Genomic DNA, 14203 nt, shown 5'->3' on the forward strand with positions numbered 1-14203 from the left:
CGGGACTCAATCCCAGGACCCTGGGATCATGACCTGAGCCGAAGGCAGACGCTTAACCATCTGAGCCACCCAGGTGCCCAAAAAATCTATTATTTTAGAAACATTGAGGTCTGACCAAGAATTATACAGACACACTATCTTTCCAAGAACTGGCATTTTGGGGCACTAGGTGCCTCAGTTGGTTAAGTGTCTGACTTTGGCTCAGGTCACGATCTCAGGGTCCTGGGATTGAGCCCCACATCGGGATCCCCACTCAGCGGGGAGTCTCCTTCTCCCTCTCCCCTGCCCCTCCCCCAGTTTGTGCTCTCTGTCTCTCTCTTAAATAAATAAACAAAATCTTTTTTTTTTCCTTAAAAAAGAACAGGCATTTTTTTGTGACATGGTTTGTTGGAGGAGAAAAAGTAAGTGACAATCAGCTCTGCCCCATCCCCACTGTTGTGAGCATAACAGGAGTTAATGCTAATCCAGTAGCTCCTAAAGCTACTAGACTGGCAGAAGAGAAGGATCTGGGTCCACAAACCCAAGTCCTCAGTGCCTGCAGCCTTGCTCCCTCCCCTGATCCTCCCCACCCCAACCCCCATATTTTAGCATCTCACCGGCCTAGAGAGAAAGCCTTCATCTGCTCTCCAGCCAGTCATTAATAATAACCAGAAAGTGATTAGCATGACATCTATGCAACAACATTATAAGAAACAAGGAAAAATGGGGCATAACAAGTACAAGAGAATGATGAGAGCATAAACAAACATTTCTGCATAATTTAAAGAAAATATAATTTCTCTCTGAAGCAAGAGATCAAATATATACAAGTGTTCAATGAAGAGATGACAAGGCAACAGAAAGAGGCCCCAAGTGTGTTCATCCTCAGGACAGAAGTAGAAGGAAAACATTAAACAATTTTAGAAATGAAAGCCTTACTAGAGTTTTCTCTAGGAAAAAAGACACTGGTGAAACGGCCAAAGACATGGAGGACAGGCTTGAGAAAAACTGAAAAAACTAAATAAATAAAATGGGAAAGAAATGAAAAGTTAAATATGATTAGAAAGAAATACAGAAGTCAGGAACTAGAAATCCAATATATGTATAAGTGGTACACACGAAGACTAAAACTGCATATATGGAACCCAAAATGTTCAAAACAATAACAGAAGAAAATTTCCCTGAAACAAAACAAAACAAAACAAAAAACAAAACAGATCTTTTGAAGTGTATTGAATCCCAAAACAGCTGGTTAAGCGTCTCCCTTCGGCTCAGGTCATGATCCCAGGGTTCTGGGATTGAGCCCCGCATCGGGATCCCTGCTTGGTCGGCAGCCTGCTTCATCCTCTTCATTGCTTGTGCACACACTCTCTCTCTCTTTCTCAAATAAATAAATAAAATTAAAAAAAAAAAAAGGAAGTTGGCTACCATGTTATGGTGACGCTCTAAGAACCCTATGGAAAGCTGCACATGGTGAGGAATCAAGGAAGAAGGGCTTCTGCCACCAGCCAGCAAGGAATGGAGGGCTCCAGCCAATAGCCAAATAAGTGACCCATCTTGGAAGTGGATCCTCCAGGCCAGTCAAGTGTTCAGACTATAGTCACAGCCAACAGCTTGACAGCAACCTTATGAATGACCCTGAGCCACTATCTCTGCTGGTTAACACATGTTTGTTGGTTAAGCAGATACATTTTGCAATAACTGTCATGCAGCAATAGTACGAAATACATCATCTATTTGGTAAAGAAACCACAAGTTATAGTTCTAATAACAGCAGAGTAGATTCCATCATGCTAACTCCTCTAAAAAATAATAATGAAATTCTCAACAAAAGATTTATTGAATAGAAACACGACTTTATAAGGGCATTGGAAAGCAACAAGAGGAAGGCAGAGGCAGGCAGGGGATTCAGTTCTTGAAAGAAGGGAACCATATTGGGTATGATGCAAGTTTAAATAACTTTTCTTCTGAGGGAACTCCCCAATTCTCTTGGTATGGAGACACTAGAACCTAAGCAGGAAAGTGCAAACCAATTCTCCCGGGGAGGCATGGAATGGAGTTTGGGACTGCTAGAGCAGCTGGAAATTGAGATGAATCCCAGAAAGGAGAGAGCCACAGAAGAGGACATGTAAACTCCCCTCAAACACTTGGCTGACCCCTGAACTAAACATGTTTGGGCAAGACTCTAAGAAGTTCAGGAGGAAAAGACCAGCTGGAGGCTGAATGAGCGGAGTAGATATTTCAGCTGCTGCCTATTGCAGGGCAGTCAATTTGGAGTTTGACTCTTGTCAAGTTAGAGGTCTTGGTAAACATTTCAATCTTTCCACTGAGACGCCAAAAGGGTCATGATCTAAAAGTAAAGACTATGTAGTTGGGATAAGGAATCTTCCCTAAGGCTAAGGGCAAATCAGAAAGAGATCAACCATAAAAAATGAATAATCAAACCTCCACATGTTCAAATTGAGCTGACTGCTAGAACAAAACTCAACAGCATTTAAAGATCACAGAATCCAGAGTCTCTACAATGTAGCACAACAATGTCTAGTGTACAGCAAAAATTTACTAGCCATGTGCAAAGAAAGAGGAGTATATGACCCATTGTAAAAAGAAAAATCAATCATTAGAAACACTCAGAAATGACCTAGATGCTGGAATTAGTACAAGTCTTCAACTCTTACAAATATGTTAAAAAATCTAAAACAAAAATAGAAATAATGGGTGAAGAAAAGAAGAATCTCAGGAAGGACCTGGAAACAATAAAAAAAAAATGTCAAGTGGAAATCACAGGACAGAAAGGCAGGAGATCTGAAAAGTTAAAAAAAAAAAATTCATTGGATGGAATTAACAACATACTGGACGCAACAAAATAAAGTATTAATGGACCCGAAGACGGTGCAATAGAAATCATACAATTTGAAGCACAGAGAGGAAAAAAGGACTTAAAAGAATGAACACAGCCTCAGTAACCTGTAAGGTATATCAAGCAATCTAACAACTATAACTAGTGCCCAAAGAGAGGAGAGAGAAAATAGGGTTGAAAAAAATTAAATAATGACAGAAATTTTTCCACATTTGACTTAGACCAAAAAATAAAACAAGCCAGTAGGAAGCCAAGCAAACCCCAAGCTAGATAAACATGAAGAAAATTACACCAAAGGACATTGTAGTCACAGGCAAAGCACAGGAAAAAAGTAATCACATTATGTAAATGGGGAACAACAATAAGGATTATAAATGACTCATCATCAGAAACAATGGACACCAGAAGACAATGGAAGAACATTTTTAAAGTGTTGAAAGAAAAACAGGTCACATTAGAATTCTATGTTCAACAAAATTTCTTTCAAAAATGAGGATGAAATAAAGACACTTTCAGATGAATGCTGAGATAAATTGTCATCACTACACCTGCACTTCAAAACATACAAAAAGAAATTCTCAGGCTAGAGAAAAATGGAAACCACATAGAACTCTGAAGTTAGAAAGTAAGGATGAACACTGGGAATGGTAAATATGTAGGTAAATATATTCCTTTCCATTAATATTTTAAAGTCAACTGTTTAAAGCAAGAATAACAATAGCACAAAGCATGAGAGTGAGTGTGAATTCAAATAATCTGTTTTAGGTTCATATCTAATACATGAAGTAGTCAAGAGTGATTCCAGATAGATTGGAGTAAGTTAGGAAATATACTTTAATCTCTTGAGCAACAGCTAAAAAAAGAAAAAATTAAAGGGTAAGCTCATAGTCAGTTCCATTGGCATCTCAGAAGTTTCTGCTGTGCATTAGCACACTCAGAGAGGGAGGCTCTGTCAGCGCTGCCTGAAGGTCGCCTTGTCCGGGGGTGTGCTTGGAGGAAGAAGGGGTCACGGCCTGCATGGTGGGGCTGGAGCTGTGTACAAGCATCTTTGCAGACACAGCTGTCAAGGTCCCCTGGGGAAATGCCAGCCTCGAACCCCACACTTGCGTCTCCATGGCCAGCCCCACCCTATGGTCCCTAACCCTACGTGGCATGCCTCCACGCTGCAGATCCTATTTTTCCCTCAGCACTTTCTCTGTTCCCAGTCGAATTCTCTCATGTGGAGCTCATGCCTTATCCTCATGCTTCTGCCCTCACTGAGTGCTTGCCCTGCCAAACTTAGGACCCCCTGTCTGCCTCTGTCATTTCAGTACTTGGTCTTGTACTATCTTTCGTGTTTTTGCACTGTTCACCCCAAAGATGTGCGGAGCTCCTAGAAGGTCCCAGATTGCGTCTGTCTTATCCTCATTCTTCCCCTCAGTGGCTAGCACAGTATTATATGTATAGTTCATACTCAGAGATATTAAATACATTAACTAAAAAATATTCCTGTTCCCAAGCCCTGGTCGTAGAAGTGATCTCTTCAGAATTTGGGAAACTGGGGTAACAATTTTGCACAGAGTATAGAGTGAGAACCAACCACACTCATGTGCACTTTCTCTGGAGGTTCTTTTCCTCCTTAACTCCACTGGCTGCTCATCACGGCCCACAATGTGGGTGTTACCTACCCGCCTGACTCCAGAACCCTCTAAACCAGCACATCTCAAACTGACATTTGTTGTCACACCCTCTAGGGATTTTGTTATAATGTAGATCTTGACTCAGTAGGTCTGGGACAGGGGCTATGATTTTTTGCACTTCTAACAGCTTGCAGACAATGTCAGTGCTAGTCCAGGGTCTTTGGGGAGCAGGGTTCAGACGATCCCAAAGGTGGGGTCTACCCCTCATGCAAGGCAAAACAAATCACTTTTATTCTGCCTCCGAGTTTTAGCAGGAGGGATGGAGTTGCTTGGAGTCCCCCTGCACACTTAGCCCTCAGCCAATGCTTTCCACACAGAGTGTCTCAATTCATGGTCAGAACAGACCCAGGGAGTCAGCTGAATTACTGCCATTCTGCCTCCACAGATGAAGGAACCGAGGCTCAGAGAGGTTACACTGGTCATCCAAGGACACACAGCTAGCGGGTGGTGGAATTGGGATCGGTACCCAGGTCAGCCTGGTCCTACAGTTTATGGAGAGACTTCTTAGGGGTATTTATTCATCAAAACCTCCAGGGTGATCCAGGGAACCCAACCGCTCCCCCTGTGCAGCTCATAGGAGACCTGAGGGGGCTACAGTCACCCCAGCAAAGGCAAAGCAGCAGGGAAGGCAATGCCCTGGGAAGGCAGCATCCTAGCACACCCACTGAGTGAGCATGAGCACCTCCAAACCGAGAGAGTCCCAAGTGAGGACAGGGGTGCCTCAAAGCCATCTGGATGCTCAAGGACCATTCATGCCCATGGCATGCACCTGCTCAGCTCCCAGCTCAACAAAATGCTTCTAATTGATACTTCGAAGTACCTGTTGATCGCCAGTTTGGATAGTCAAACTGCCAGGCTCAGATGGGGAAGAAGACATGTAACTGTTTGCTCTAAAGCCTTATCCTAGCAAGAGAAGCCTGACTCATAAATGGAGAAGTTAAACAGGAGAGGCAGAAACACCTGGGGTCAGGCATTGCTCCTGACAGGGACCCGGAAGACGCGGTCCCCCACCGCTGTGGTGAACAAGCCGAGGAGCAGCGGAGTGGGCATGGAACCGAAGGGAGAGAGGCGGGAAGAGGCTTTGGGGTGATGGAAGGAATGCTGTAAGCCCAGGCCTAAATTGGGAGGACCACATGTGACTGGGGGACACCACAACAAAGGTCCCCCTGAAAAGCTGAGGGGCAGGGGCAGGACAAGTGGGCCAGCAGGCTGGAGCAGGGACTTCCGTTGTGGAGGTGACAGGGAGCCACTGCAGGGCTATGAGCAGGAGGGAACCAGCGTGGCCTTTTCGGAGGGGCGGTTTGGTTGACCGTGGTGCCTCAGACTAGCAGGGTCAGAGAAGAGAAAGGGGGCGCCTTCCCGACGGCTTTTCGGGCAACACGGTGAGCAATTCCTTTGCCCCTAGGCCCGGGTCACGGGGTGCTGGCTGCCTGGCACCAGGCTGCAGGCCAGTGCGGGGGGTGGGGGAGGTGAGGGTGGTGTCTGACACAGAGGGCCAAGGCCGGCCGCGGTGAAGCTGCTGAGGGGACAGCAGCCACTGCACCCACTGACGGGACAGCCCAGCATCCCTGCCGCGGGCCCTGAAGCTCCCCGGCTGCGTGCCCCCGGATCTTACCTCCTATTTTGGCATTGTATGCTATGCCCACGATGCAGTAAGAGTTGTTGGCTGAAGCGGCGACCTCTCCCGCGCAACGAGTACCATGTCTGAAGCAAAGCAGAAAACAAAGTTAGGGCTCGGCTCGGCAATCAGTAGTGGATCCGAGGCATTGCTCAGGTTTCCTGCGAGGAGAGTCAGTTAGCCTCTGTCCTGCCGCCCCTCTCATCGCCACCTCTCCCCTGCCGGTTCGCTCCTCCAGGAGGGAGCCTCAGACCCGGCTTTGCCCAGCCCTGGGCAGTCCTGCCCCTGCCACACTCCACACCGGCAGGCTAATAAGGCCTTCCGGGCCACCCTGCACAGGGCGAGCACTTGCTCAGGGGCGTCTCTTCCCCATAACCACAGGACGAAGGGAGGGGCTTCTGCTGGGGCTGGCCTCCTCCCGAGCTATGCATTCGCATCACTGACAGCACATCGCCTGGCACACTGCAGGTGCAGCATAGACAACCGCTGGGCAGACAGGATGGAAGGAGAACTAAAGGGTCCCCTGTGCACCTGCGACCCCCATGCTCACCTCGGGACAGCCCTCCCCTCACCTCCACGGCCACTTAAGCAGGAGCTGAGGAAGAACACTCTAAAACGGAACACTCACCAGCAGTGGGGGGACTATGAAGAAATTACCAGTAAAACAAATTGCTTTCTTCAGTAATTACCCCATTTTCCAATGTGCTGCATCGTGGCAATTCCTCTAGCAGAGAGGCCAAAATACAGGCAAGTTTAAACAGCCCATCTTTGAAAAGAGTCCACGGGGATTAGAATCATTGATTTAAATTTAAAACCACCTTTAAAAACAGTCCCGGGTCTGCGTGCTAGCCTTCTGGAAGGGAGTCATCCGTCCTTCTGTGGACCTCGTGCAGCCCCCCCAGCCAGGGCTGTCCCCAGTGTCACAGAGCTCCATGTCTCACCCAGATTCAAGCCTGCCCTTCACGGGTCACCGTGTCCTGTCTGGATCATTCCTCCCTGCCCCCTGGATGTGTGGCTGGGAAATGAGGCACCCTGCACCCCAGGCGTGCTCGTCACTGAGCAGGAAGGGCACCTTGGGCCATGACCTTGGGATGTGAGGCAGGGAAGCAGGCCTCAGGGCTGGGGCCTCCACGGGCTCTGGGGAGCTCTGGGCTCTGTTGTGTTGAACACATCAGCCTGGCTGAGCCTCCCTGCACAGCACGGCGTGGGCACCAGTATTTGAACCTCACCATGGAATCTACAGAAAAGCAAACTACATGGGAGGGAGAAGGCACCTTGGCAAGCCTTGTGTCAGCTGGGAGACAAAAGAAGGGGCTTTTGTTCTTTTCCTCTAAATATTTCTGGAGGAACGGTAAGAGCTCGGGGCACGGGGCATGCCAACAGAGAAAAGACAGGCAGGACAAAGCGAAGTAACGCCCAAGGCCAGGTCTGCGAAGCTGGACTCGACCCCCCCAGGGCTGTCACTTACAGCACACAAGTCACCTCATCTCTCCAGACCCCGCTGCCTTCATTTGCAAAGTGATGAAAACAACTATCTAGACTGCACCCCCACAGTTTCTTCACCTGTCCACTCACCCCTCCCACAACCCTGGGAGGTAGGGAGCATGGTCTCCACAGGAAAGTCTCTAAGACTGAGACAGAGCCACACAGCCAGGGATGGTAGAGCTGGGATTTGAACCCAGATTTATCCAAATTTATCCAACACCACTCATGCCCCTTCCACCTCTCTCGTAAGGTCATAGACAGAGACAAAAGAGCTCAGGCATGTGACCTCTGTGCTCAAACAGGCCAAACCGCTGTCTTTTTTTATTTTTCTTTATTTTTTTTTTAAGATTTTATTTATTTATTTGACAGAGAGAGAGAGAGAGAGAGAGCACAAGTAGGCAGGCAGGCAGGCAGAGGCAGAGGGAGAAGCAGGCTCCCCGCTGAGCAGGGAGCCCGATGTGGGGCTCGATCCCAGGACCCTGGGATCATGACCTGAGCCGAAGGCAGATGCTTAACCGACTGAGCCACCCAGGTGCCCCCCGCTGTCTTTTTTTAAAGAGTTTATTCATTTGAGAGAGAGAGAGAAAGAGAGAGAGTGCATGAGTGAGGGGAGAGGCAGACTCCTCACTGAGGGGGTAGCCCGACGCGGGGCTCGATCCCAGGACCCCGGGATCACGACCTGAGCTGAAGGCAGATACTTAACCGTCTGAGCCACCCAGGTGCCCCCAAACTGCTGTCTTCACACAGCTGGTCACGGACACAAGGTTGGAAACAGGAACAATGTTAGTCAAATATCCGTTTCTAGCTGACCCGCAGAGGTGACACCCCTCAGGAAGAGGCGAAACCCACAGAGGCCGTCTTATGCCTGAAGGGCTGTGCCTGGACCGGCTTCTGGCTCCTGGGTAAGCCCCAGACACCGGCCAGGCAGCCCCATCACCTTTCTGGAATCCCTACTGGGGCCAGTTCAATAGTGATTCTTCAGGGAGAGGGCCAGGGAAGCAAGGAAGGAGGAGACAAAGTGACGTACTTATTTTCATTGCTGGCATCATAGCGTGGAGATGGGTCATAATCATTTCCGTTGACGTCATAGCTTGCATAGGAATCCTAAGAAAGAAATCTCAGTGACTAAAATGGCGTAGCATGCTTTAAATGATTTTTATGCCTCTATTAGAAAGTAGAGAAAAGCATATACTTGGTACTCTCTTCCTTAACTATCATCTTATATACATTTTTATTGCGGTAAAATACACCCGACACAATGTAGCCTCCTATCCATTTTAAAGTATAAAGTTCAATGGCATTAAGTACATTCACACTGTTATGCAACCATCCCCACCCTCCAACCCCACACCCCTTCATCTTGCAAAACTGACACTTGGCACCCCCCAGACACTAACTCCCCACTCCCCAGTCCCCCAGCTTCTGGCAAGCCCCCATTCTGCTTTCTGTCTCTAAGAATGTGACTGTTCTAGGTGCCTCCGATAAGCACAATCATACAGTATTTGGATTTTTTCATGATTGGCATCTTCCATTTAAAGTCCTCAAGGTTTATCTGTGTTGTAGTATGTGTCAGAATGTCCTTTATCTTATATTTTTAATGTTCGTGTCTTTGTTTATATACTCATAGTCATGGTAGTCACATCATTTCACATTCTCCTTTTAAAACACTTCAGAAAAGCTCTCCCGGGTTGTTGACTTCAACACTGTCATTTTTAACGGCTGCATAACTGTCTCTCAAACAGACATGACATGGGTGAACTTAACCTTTGCTACACACGTAGGCTTGTTAGAATATTGAATGCCTTCATTCTATGCACTGTGTGCTAGGCTCTCTTCTTTACACTTACAAAGACATTCAATCCTCACAATAACCTGATGAGATACCATTTTACAGATGGTGACACTGAGGCCCAGAGGTAAAGCAACTTGCCTGAGGTCTCAGAGCTAGCAAGCAGCAGAGCCAGAATAGAAACCCAGGCAGCTGGGTCCAGAGCCCAGGCTCTAATGGTGTCATGTTTCACGCTGCTCGTGTTAGTCCGATGACCAGCTCCACCCAAGTTTCTGAATTCTTTAGGACCCATTCTCAGGAGTACATGTGACTCCTCAAACATCTGGACCAATCCTTCTGGGCAACCCCCAGCTCCAGGATGGCAGAGGGAAGTGTGTTTCGCCAACCTTCCCCATCATGGTTTTCTGTATCATTTAATATAATGAGGGGGGGCGTGGGGGAGAAATGGCACCTTACGGTTTTTAAAATTTGTACTTATTGAATGATTAGCATGGTTGAATATCTTTGCACGTTCCTAGGCTTGACTTACATAGTTTGGTGCCAGGTCGGGGTGATTCCGCTCTATGCCATCATCAAGGATGGTGACCACCACGTTTTTCCCAGTGTAGCCCTTCTTCCACGCCGCCTGGACGTTCATTTCCGATCGGCAGCGGTTGTTCTTGTCACCACAGTGCTGTATGCACAGAAGACACAAGCCCCCACCCGCCCCCCAGCACGGACTCCTTGAGGCCACACTGTGGCGTAGGATGGACACACTGCATCGCATAAACCCAGCAGGGATGTTCCTAAGTACATAAGGAGGAAACACTTCCCCATGCCCTACAGAGCAGACAACCCCTTTCTCCCACCCATTTCTAGGAAGAGTAAATGTGAAGTGCTCCCTGTGCTTTTTCCACACCTGGCAATCTTTCATTTTCCTAGGGCATCATCTTCCTGTGCCAGCTCTCAGTCTTTACTGTTTACTTAGTCCTAAGCTTGCATGAAATCACTCCCCCACCCAGAGACTCCCCTACCACTCCCCCGGGGCATCTCGCCTCATTCTTAAACCGTTCACAAGAACATCTGTGCTACACAGCCTTGAAGTAGGGGTTTCACACTGATAGGAAGTGTGTCTGTTTCGAGTTGCCCTGAGGATTTAGCTTTGCTGGGGGGAAATTAAGCCATCTCGGCAACACTGCAGTGCAAATGCCCTGGGGGCAGCGAGGCCCACACCCTACTCACCATGTACCACATGTTGGACCAAATGGGGTCGTTGAAATAGAGGGTCTGAGGGTCATTTCGCACCTGTCTCTTCACCCTGCGTTTAACTTCTTGTTGTTGGAGCCATTTCACCTGGCAGGGAGAAATGCAGTTACTATTTATTTTATTTCTTTACAGTTCCTTTTTATTTTAAAGGGGAGCTCATGATTGTGTCTGCTGTCTCTCAGCAGGTGCTACAAGTGTCCTTTTTCATGAATATCTGTGTCACCGGAGTCTTGGACGGTAAATACCAAGGAGACATTTTTCACTTCAAAATGACCACATTTGAAAGATGAGAACTCGTTTGTGTATGTGGCAGGGGAAATAGGTTTTGAAATCATTCTACTAAAAAAATAAAAAAGAGAGAGAGAGTGAAAGCTTGTGCAGTTGCCAGTGAATTGTCTGGTGACCCTTGGCCTGAATATGAAGGAAATACATGTATGAGAATGGCAAAAGTATGAAGAGGGGAGAAATTGATCAAACGGTTCTTGGAAGTTGGAAGCAAGATGTTCTACAGAGAGGACAGGAATCAGTAAATTACAGTAATCCATACGTTGGAATTTTTAGCAGCCGCGGGAAACATGGTACCAAAATAAGCACAGAGAAAAATCTAGAAAGAGATATGGCAAAATATTAATAGCCGCAATTCTTTGGTGGTGACATTATTGCTAATTCAAAATTTCTAAATTATTTTAGAAATTTAGAAATTTAGGGTTTTATAAATTTCCCATTGGCATGATCTGCCTTCACAACCAAGGAAAATAGTCTGAGAGGGCGTATGCATGATATTTAAGAGCAGGAATCCAGGAGCCTAGCGGCCTAGATTCAAAACCAGGCCCACACTCAACCAGCTGTAAAACTGAGAGTGGTCCAGTAACCTCCTGGCCTCAGTTTGCCTATCTGTACAATGGGCACCATCATGGATTGTCATGAGGGGGCACTGGCATATGAACTGGTGTATATAAAGCACTCACTTCAGTGTGTGTGTGTGTGTGTGTGTGTGTATGTGTGCGTGTTCAAGGTAGAAGACGTTTGTTTTATTTTTACTTTTAAAAGATCATGGGGAAAAAAAACCACCCTTCCCAAGTATACAATTCAATGGGTTTTTTTTTTTTAAGATTTTATTTCTTTATTTGAGAGAGACAAAGGTAGTGAGAGAGAGCACAAGCGGGAAGGAGAGGGAGAAGCTTCCCCCACTGAGCAAGGAGCCTGACACGGGGCTCGATCCCAGGACCCTGAGATCATGACCTGAGCTGAAGGCAGACGCTTAACCAACTGAGCCACCCAGGAGCCCCCAAGTCAGTGGTTTTTAGCGTATTCCCCATCTTGTGCAGTCATCACTACGATCTTATTCTGGAGCATTTTCCTGGTCCTGCTGCCGTGGTCCCACCTGATTCAGTAATGGCTCCCTTTGGGGCCTGGTCTGGCTCTGGGGTGGAGATGGGCAGGGTGAGGGCACTGGGGCTCTGCTCTCGGGAGTCTGTGCTCTAGGTGGGGGCTCCCACCAAGCAGCCCAGAGTGTGATGCAGGCTCTGAAGTGGCAGACAGGTAGGGAAGGTGGAGTGAGGAGGAGAAGGAGTGGGGGATGGGAGCCTCAAGGGTGGGGGCAGTGGGGGCCAGGGCACGCTGGACACCAGGCACGGCTGGTGACCCCAGGCTCAGACCCAAGGCTGGCATAGCCACCCGGGGGAGCCACCCGAGGCAACTTTGGAAGGGAATAAAAGGTACCCAAGGGCAGAGGGGCAAGATGTCTTCCCTCAGACCTCTCTTGGCCTCAACCTCGCCACACTGTCCTGAAGGGGGTATGCAGAACACCCCCATATACAGCCTCACATTTAAGGGTGGGGACTGACCTGAAAGGCAACACGGGTCAACAGGACAAAATGCTTAGAAAGGAGTTATCACAGCCTGTCCCACTACCAATGTGCTTTGTTCCTGTTTTCAGGAACCAGCAGACAGACCAGGTTCCTTAGAAACACCACAAACAGCTCAAAAACAATTTTGGGCTAGGCACTAAAACTAGCCTCGGCCCCAAGTCCTAGATAATTTATGATTTCCATGGATAGATACTTCCATGGAAAATAAAACTAGACAATGAGACATTTTGTTCACAATACCCTCTGACGGCATTTTGCAACTTCCCCATACATCACTGCCTGAACCAGAAAGATTTACTTGGTATTAAACACTTAATATTTCCTAATTCGCTAAACACTAATTACAAAATAGAGTGTTACATGTACCACTAATGGCCCCAAGCTCCCCGGCATGTTCCCAATCCATCTTGCCCCACTGACTTACCACCCATCTTATTGACATCCAGCACCTTCTGACCACTGTGGACACCAGGCCCCACTTCCAGTTACAGAAGAGAAGGAGGTGAACTCTCCTCTTCCAAGCCCAAGTGGGTGACTTGCCCAGATCAGGGAGGTGACATGGGAAGGCAAGTTGCCGGAAGTCACAAGATAGTCCCCTAGTGGGATGAAAGACTATGGGCATCCTGGCCCCCAGTCATGGCTGGACTCTGGGTAAAAACCAACTTTAACACAGAGTTCTGAGGGCAGGCTATCATGGCACGGGTCCATGGCACAGTTGGGGGCTCTCCCTCTAGCGTGGTCTCAGCGGAAACCCTCTCTCCTGCAACAGGTCATGATAAGTCTTTGACAACCAGCGAGGCACTGTCAGGCCAATGGAACCACATATAACAAATTATTCAGATGGAATCGCAGGTGACCTCACTGTCACAGGATGATTGGGCCAGTGGTCCCTGAGTCTGGGCTTGCTTGCCATTTTCTTTCTCTGGGCTCCAGTCACTGCCTTGTTTCTCAGCCAAGTGCAGGGAAGTACAAGGGGATCCTAGACGCTTGTATCTCGTCATTTGCCCGGTCTACCTGGCCTCATTCCTCTGGACGGTACGGCCCCTCTGGTTGCATATTCAGTTGCTCGCTCGACAAAGTTGTGTTGAGTCTTACTGTATGTCTGATGCCTGAATACCACTGCGTCCCATCCAGGACCAAGGCACCCTCTGCTGCACCCCCAGCTCAGATACAGGGTTCTGCAGAAGCCCCTCAGACTGGAACCCAGGAGCCATCTGGCCTGCCCAGCAAGGTCACAGGTGCTAACCCAAAACCACATGACTAAAACTTTAGCTCTCCCATCAAACAGTATCTGCGCCTGTCCTTGCTAAAGGGGTGACCCTCCCACAGGCATGTCTGAGGGTCTTTGTTCATGAACACTGATGTGATTTATGAGAAAGGGATGGGTAGTTTAGGATCTCCAAGGAGGTGTCACTCATGGAATGATTCTTCTGCAGAACTCGGGAACAAATAGGGCAAAACAGTGAAGTGGTCCTGATGGTGGGTGTCGAGGCTGGGAGGGAGACCCCACTGAGGCTGTTTTCCTTGACGCATGTGATTATCTTTCTTAGAAAAGGCAGCCCAGGATCCTTTGTGGGATTTCAAGTATTCTTCATACCATTTCTCTATACAAACACCTGGATTGCCCCTTTACATTGAACATTCACTCATGCTCTATCCAGATCCCTCACCTTCCAG

General features: G+C 47.8%; 1 protein-coding gene across 4 annotated transcripts in view; it reads right to left on the reverse strand.

The window, feature by feature from the left end:
- Window positions 1-14203, reverse strand: part of PCSK6 (proprotein convertase subtilisin/kexin type 6) — a 186200-nt gene that overhangs the window by 113986 nt on the left and 58011 nt on the right. For all 4 annotated transcript variants that reach the window (XM_088025206.1, XM_088025204.1, XM_028122802.2 and 1 more), the window contains exons 3-6: window positions 10632-10742; window positions 9940-10083; window positions 8649-8725; window positions 6134-6222 (exon numbers count right to left, since the gene is read on the reverse strand). In XM_088025206.1, coding sequence (XP_087881332.1) covers window positions 6134-6222; window positions 8649-8725; window positions 9940-10083; window positions 10632-10742 — 421 coding nt within the window. The remainder of the gene's footprint in view (window positions 1-6133; window positions 6223-8648; window positions 8726-9939; window positions 10084-10631; window positions 10743-14203) is intronic.

This window comes from Eumetopias jubatus, unplaced genomic scaffold (genome assembly GCF_037043125.1).
Source record: "Eumetopias jubatus isolate StellerSeaLion01/CBP00866 unplaced genomic scaffold, mEumJub1_p1.0 scaffold_7, whole genome shotgun sequence".
NCBI classification, from domain to species: Eukaryota; Metazoa; Chordata; class Mammalia; order Carnivora; family Otariidae; genus Eumetopias; species Eumetopias jubatus.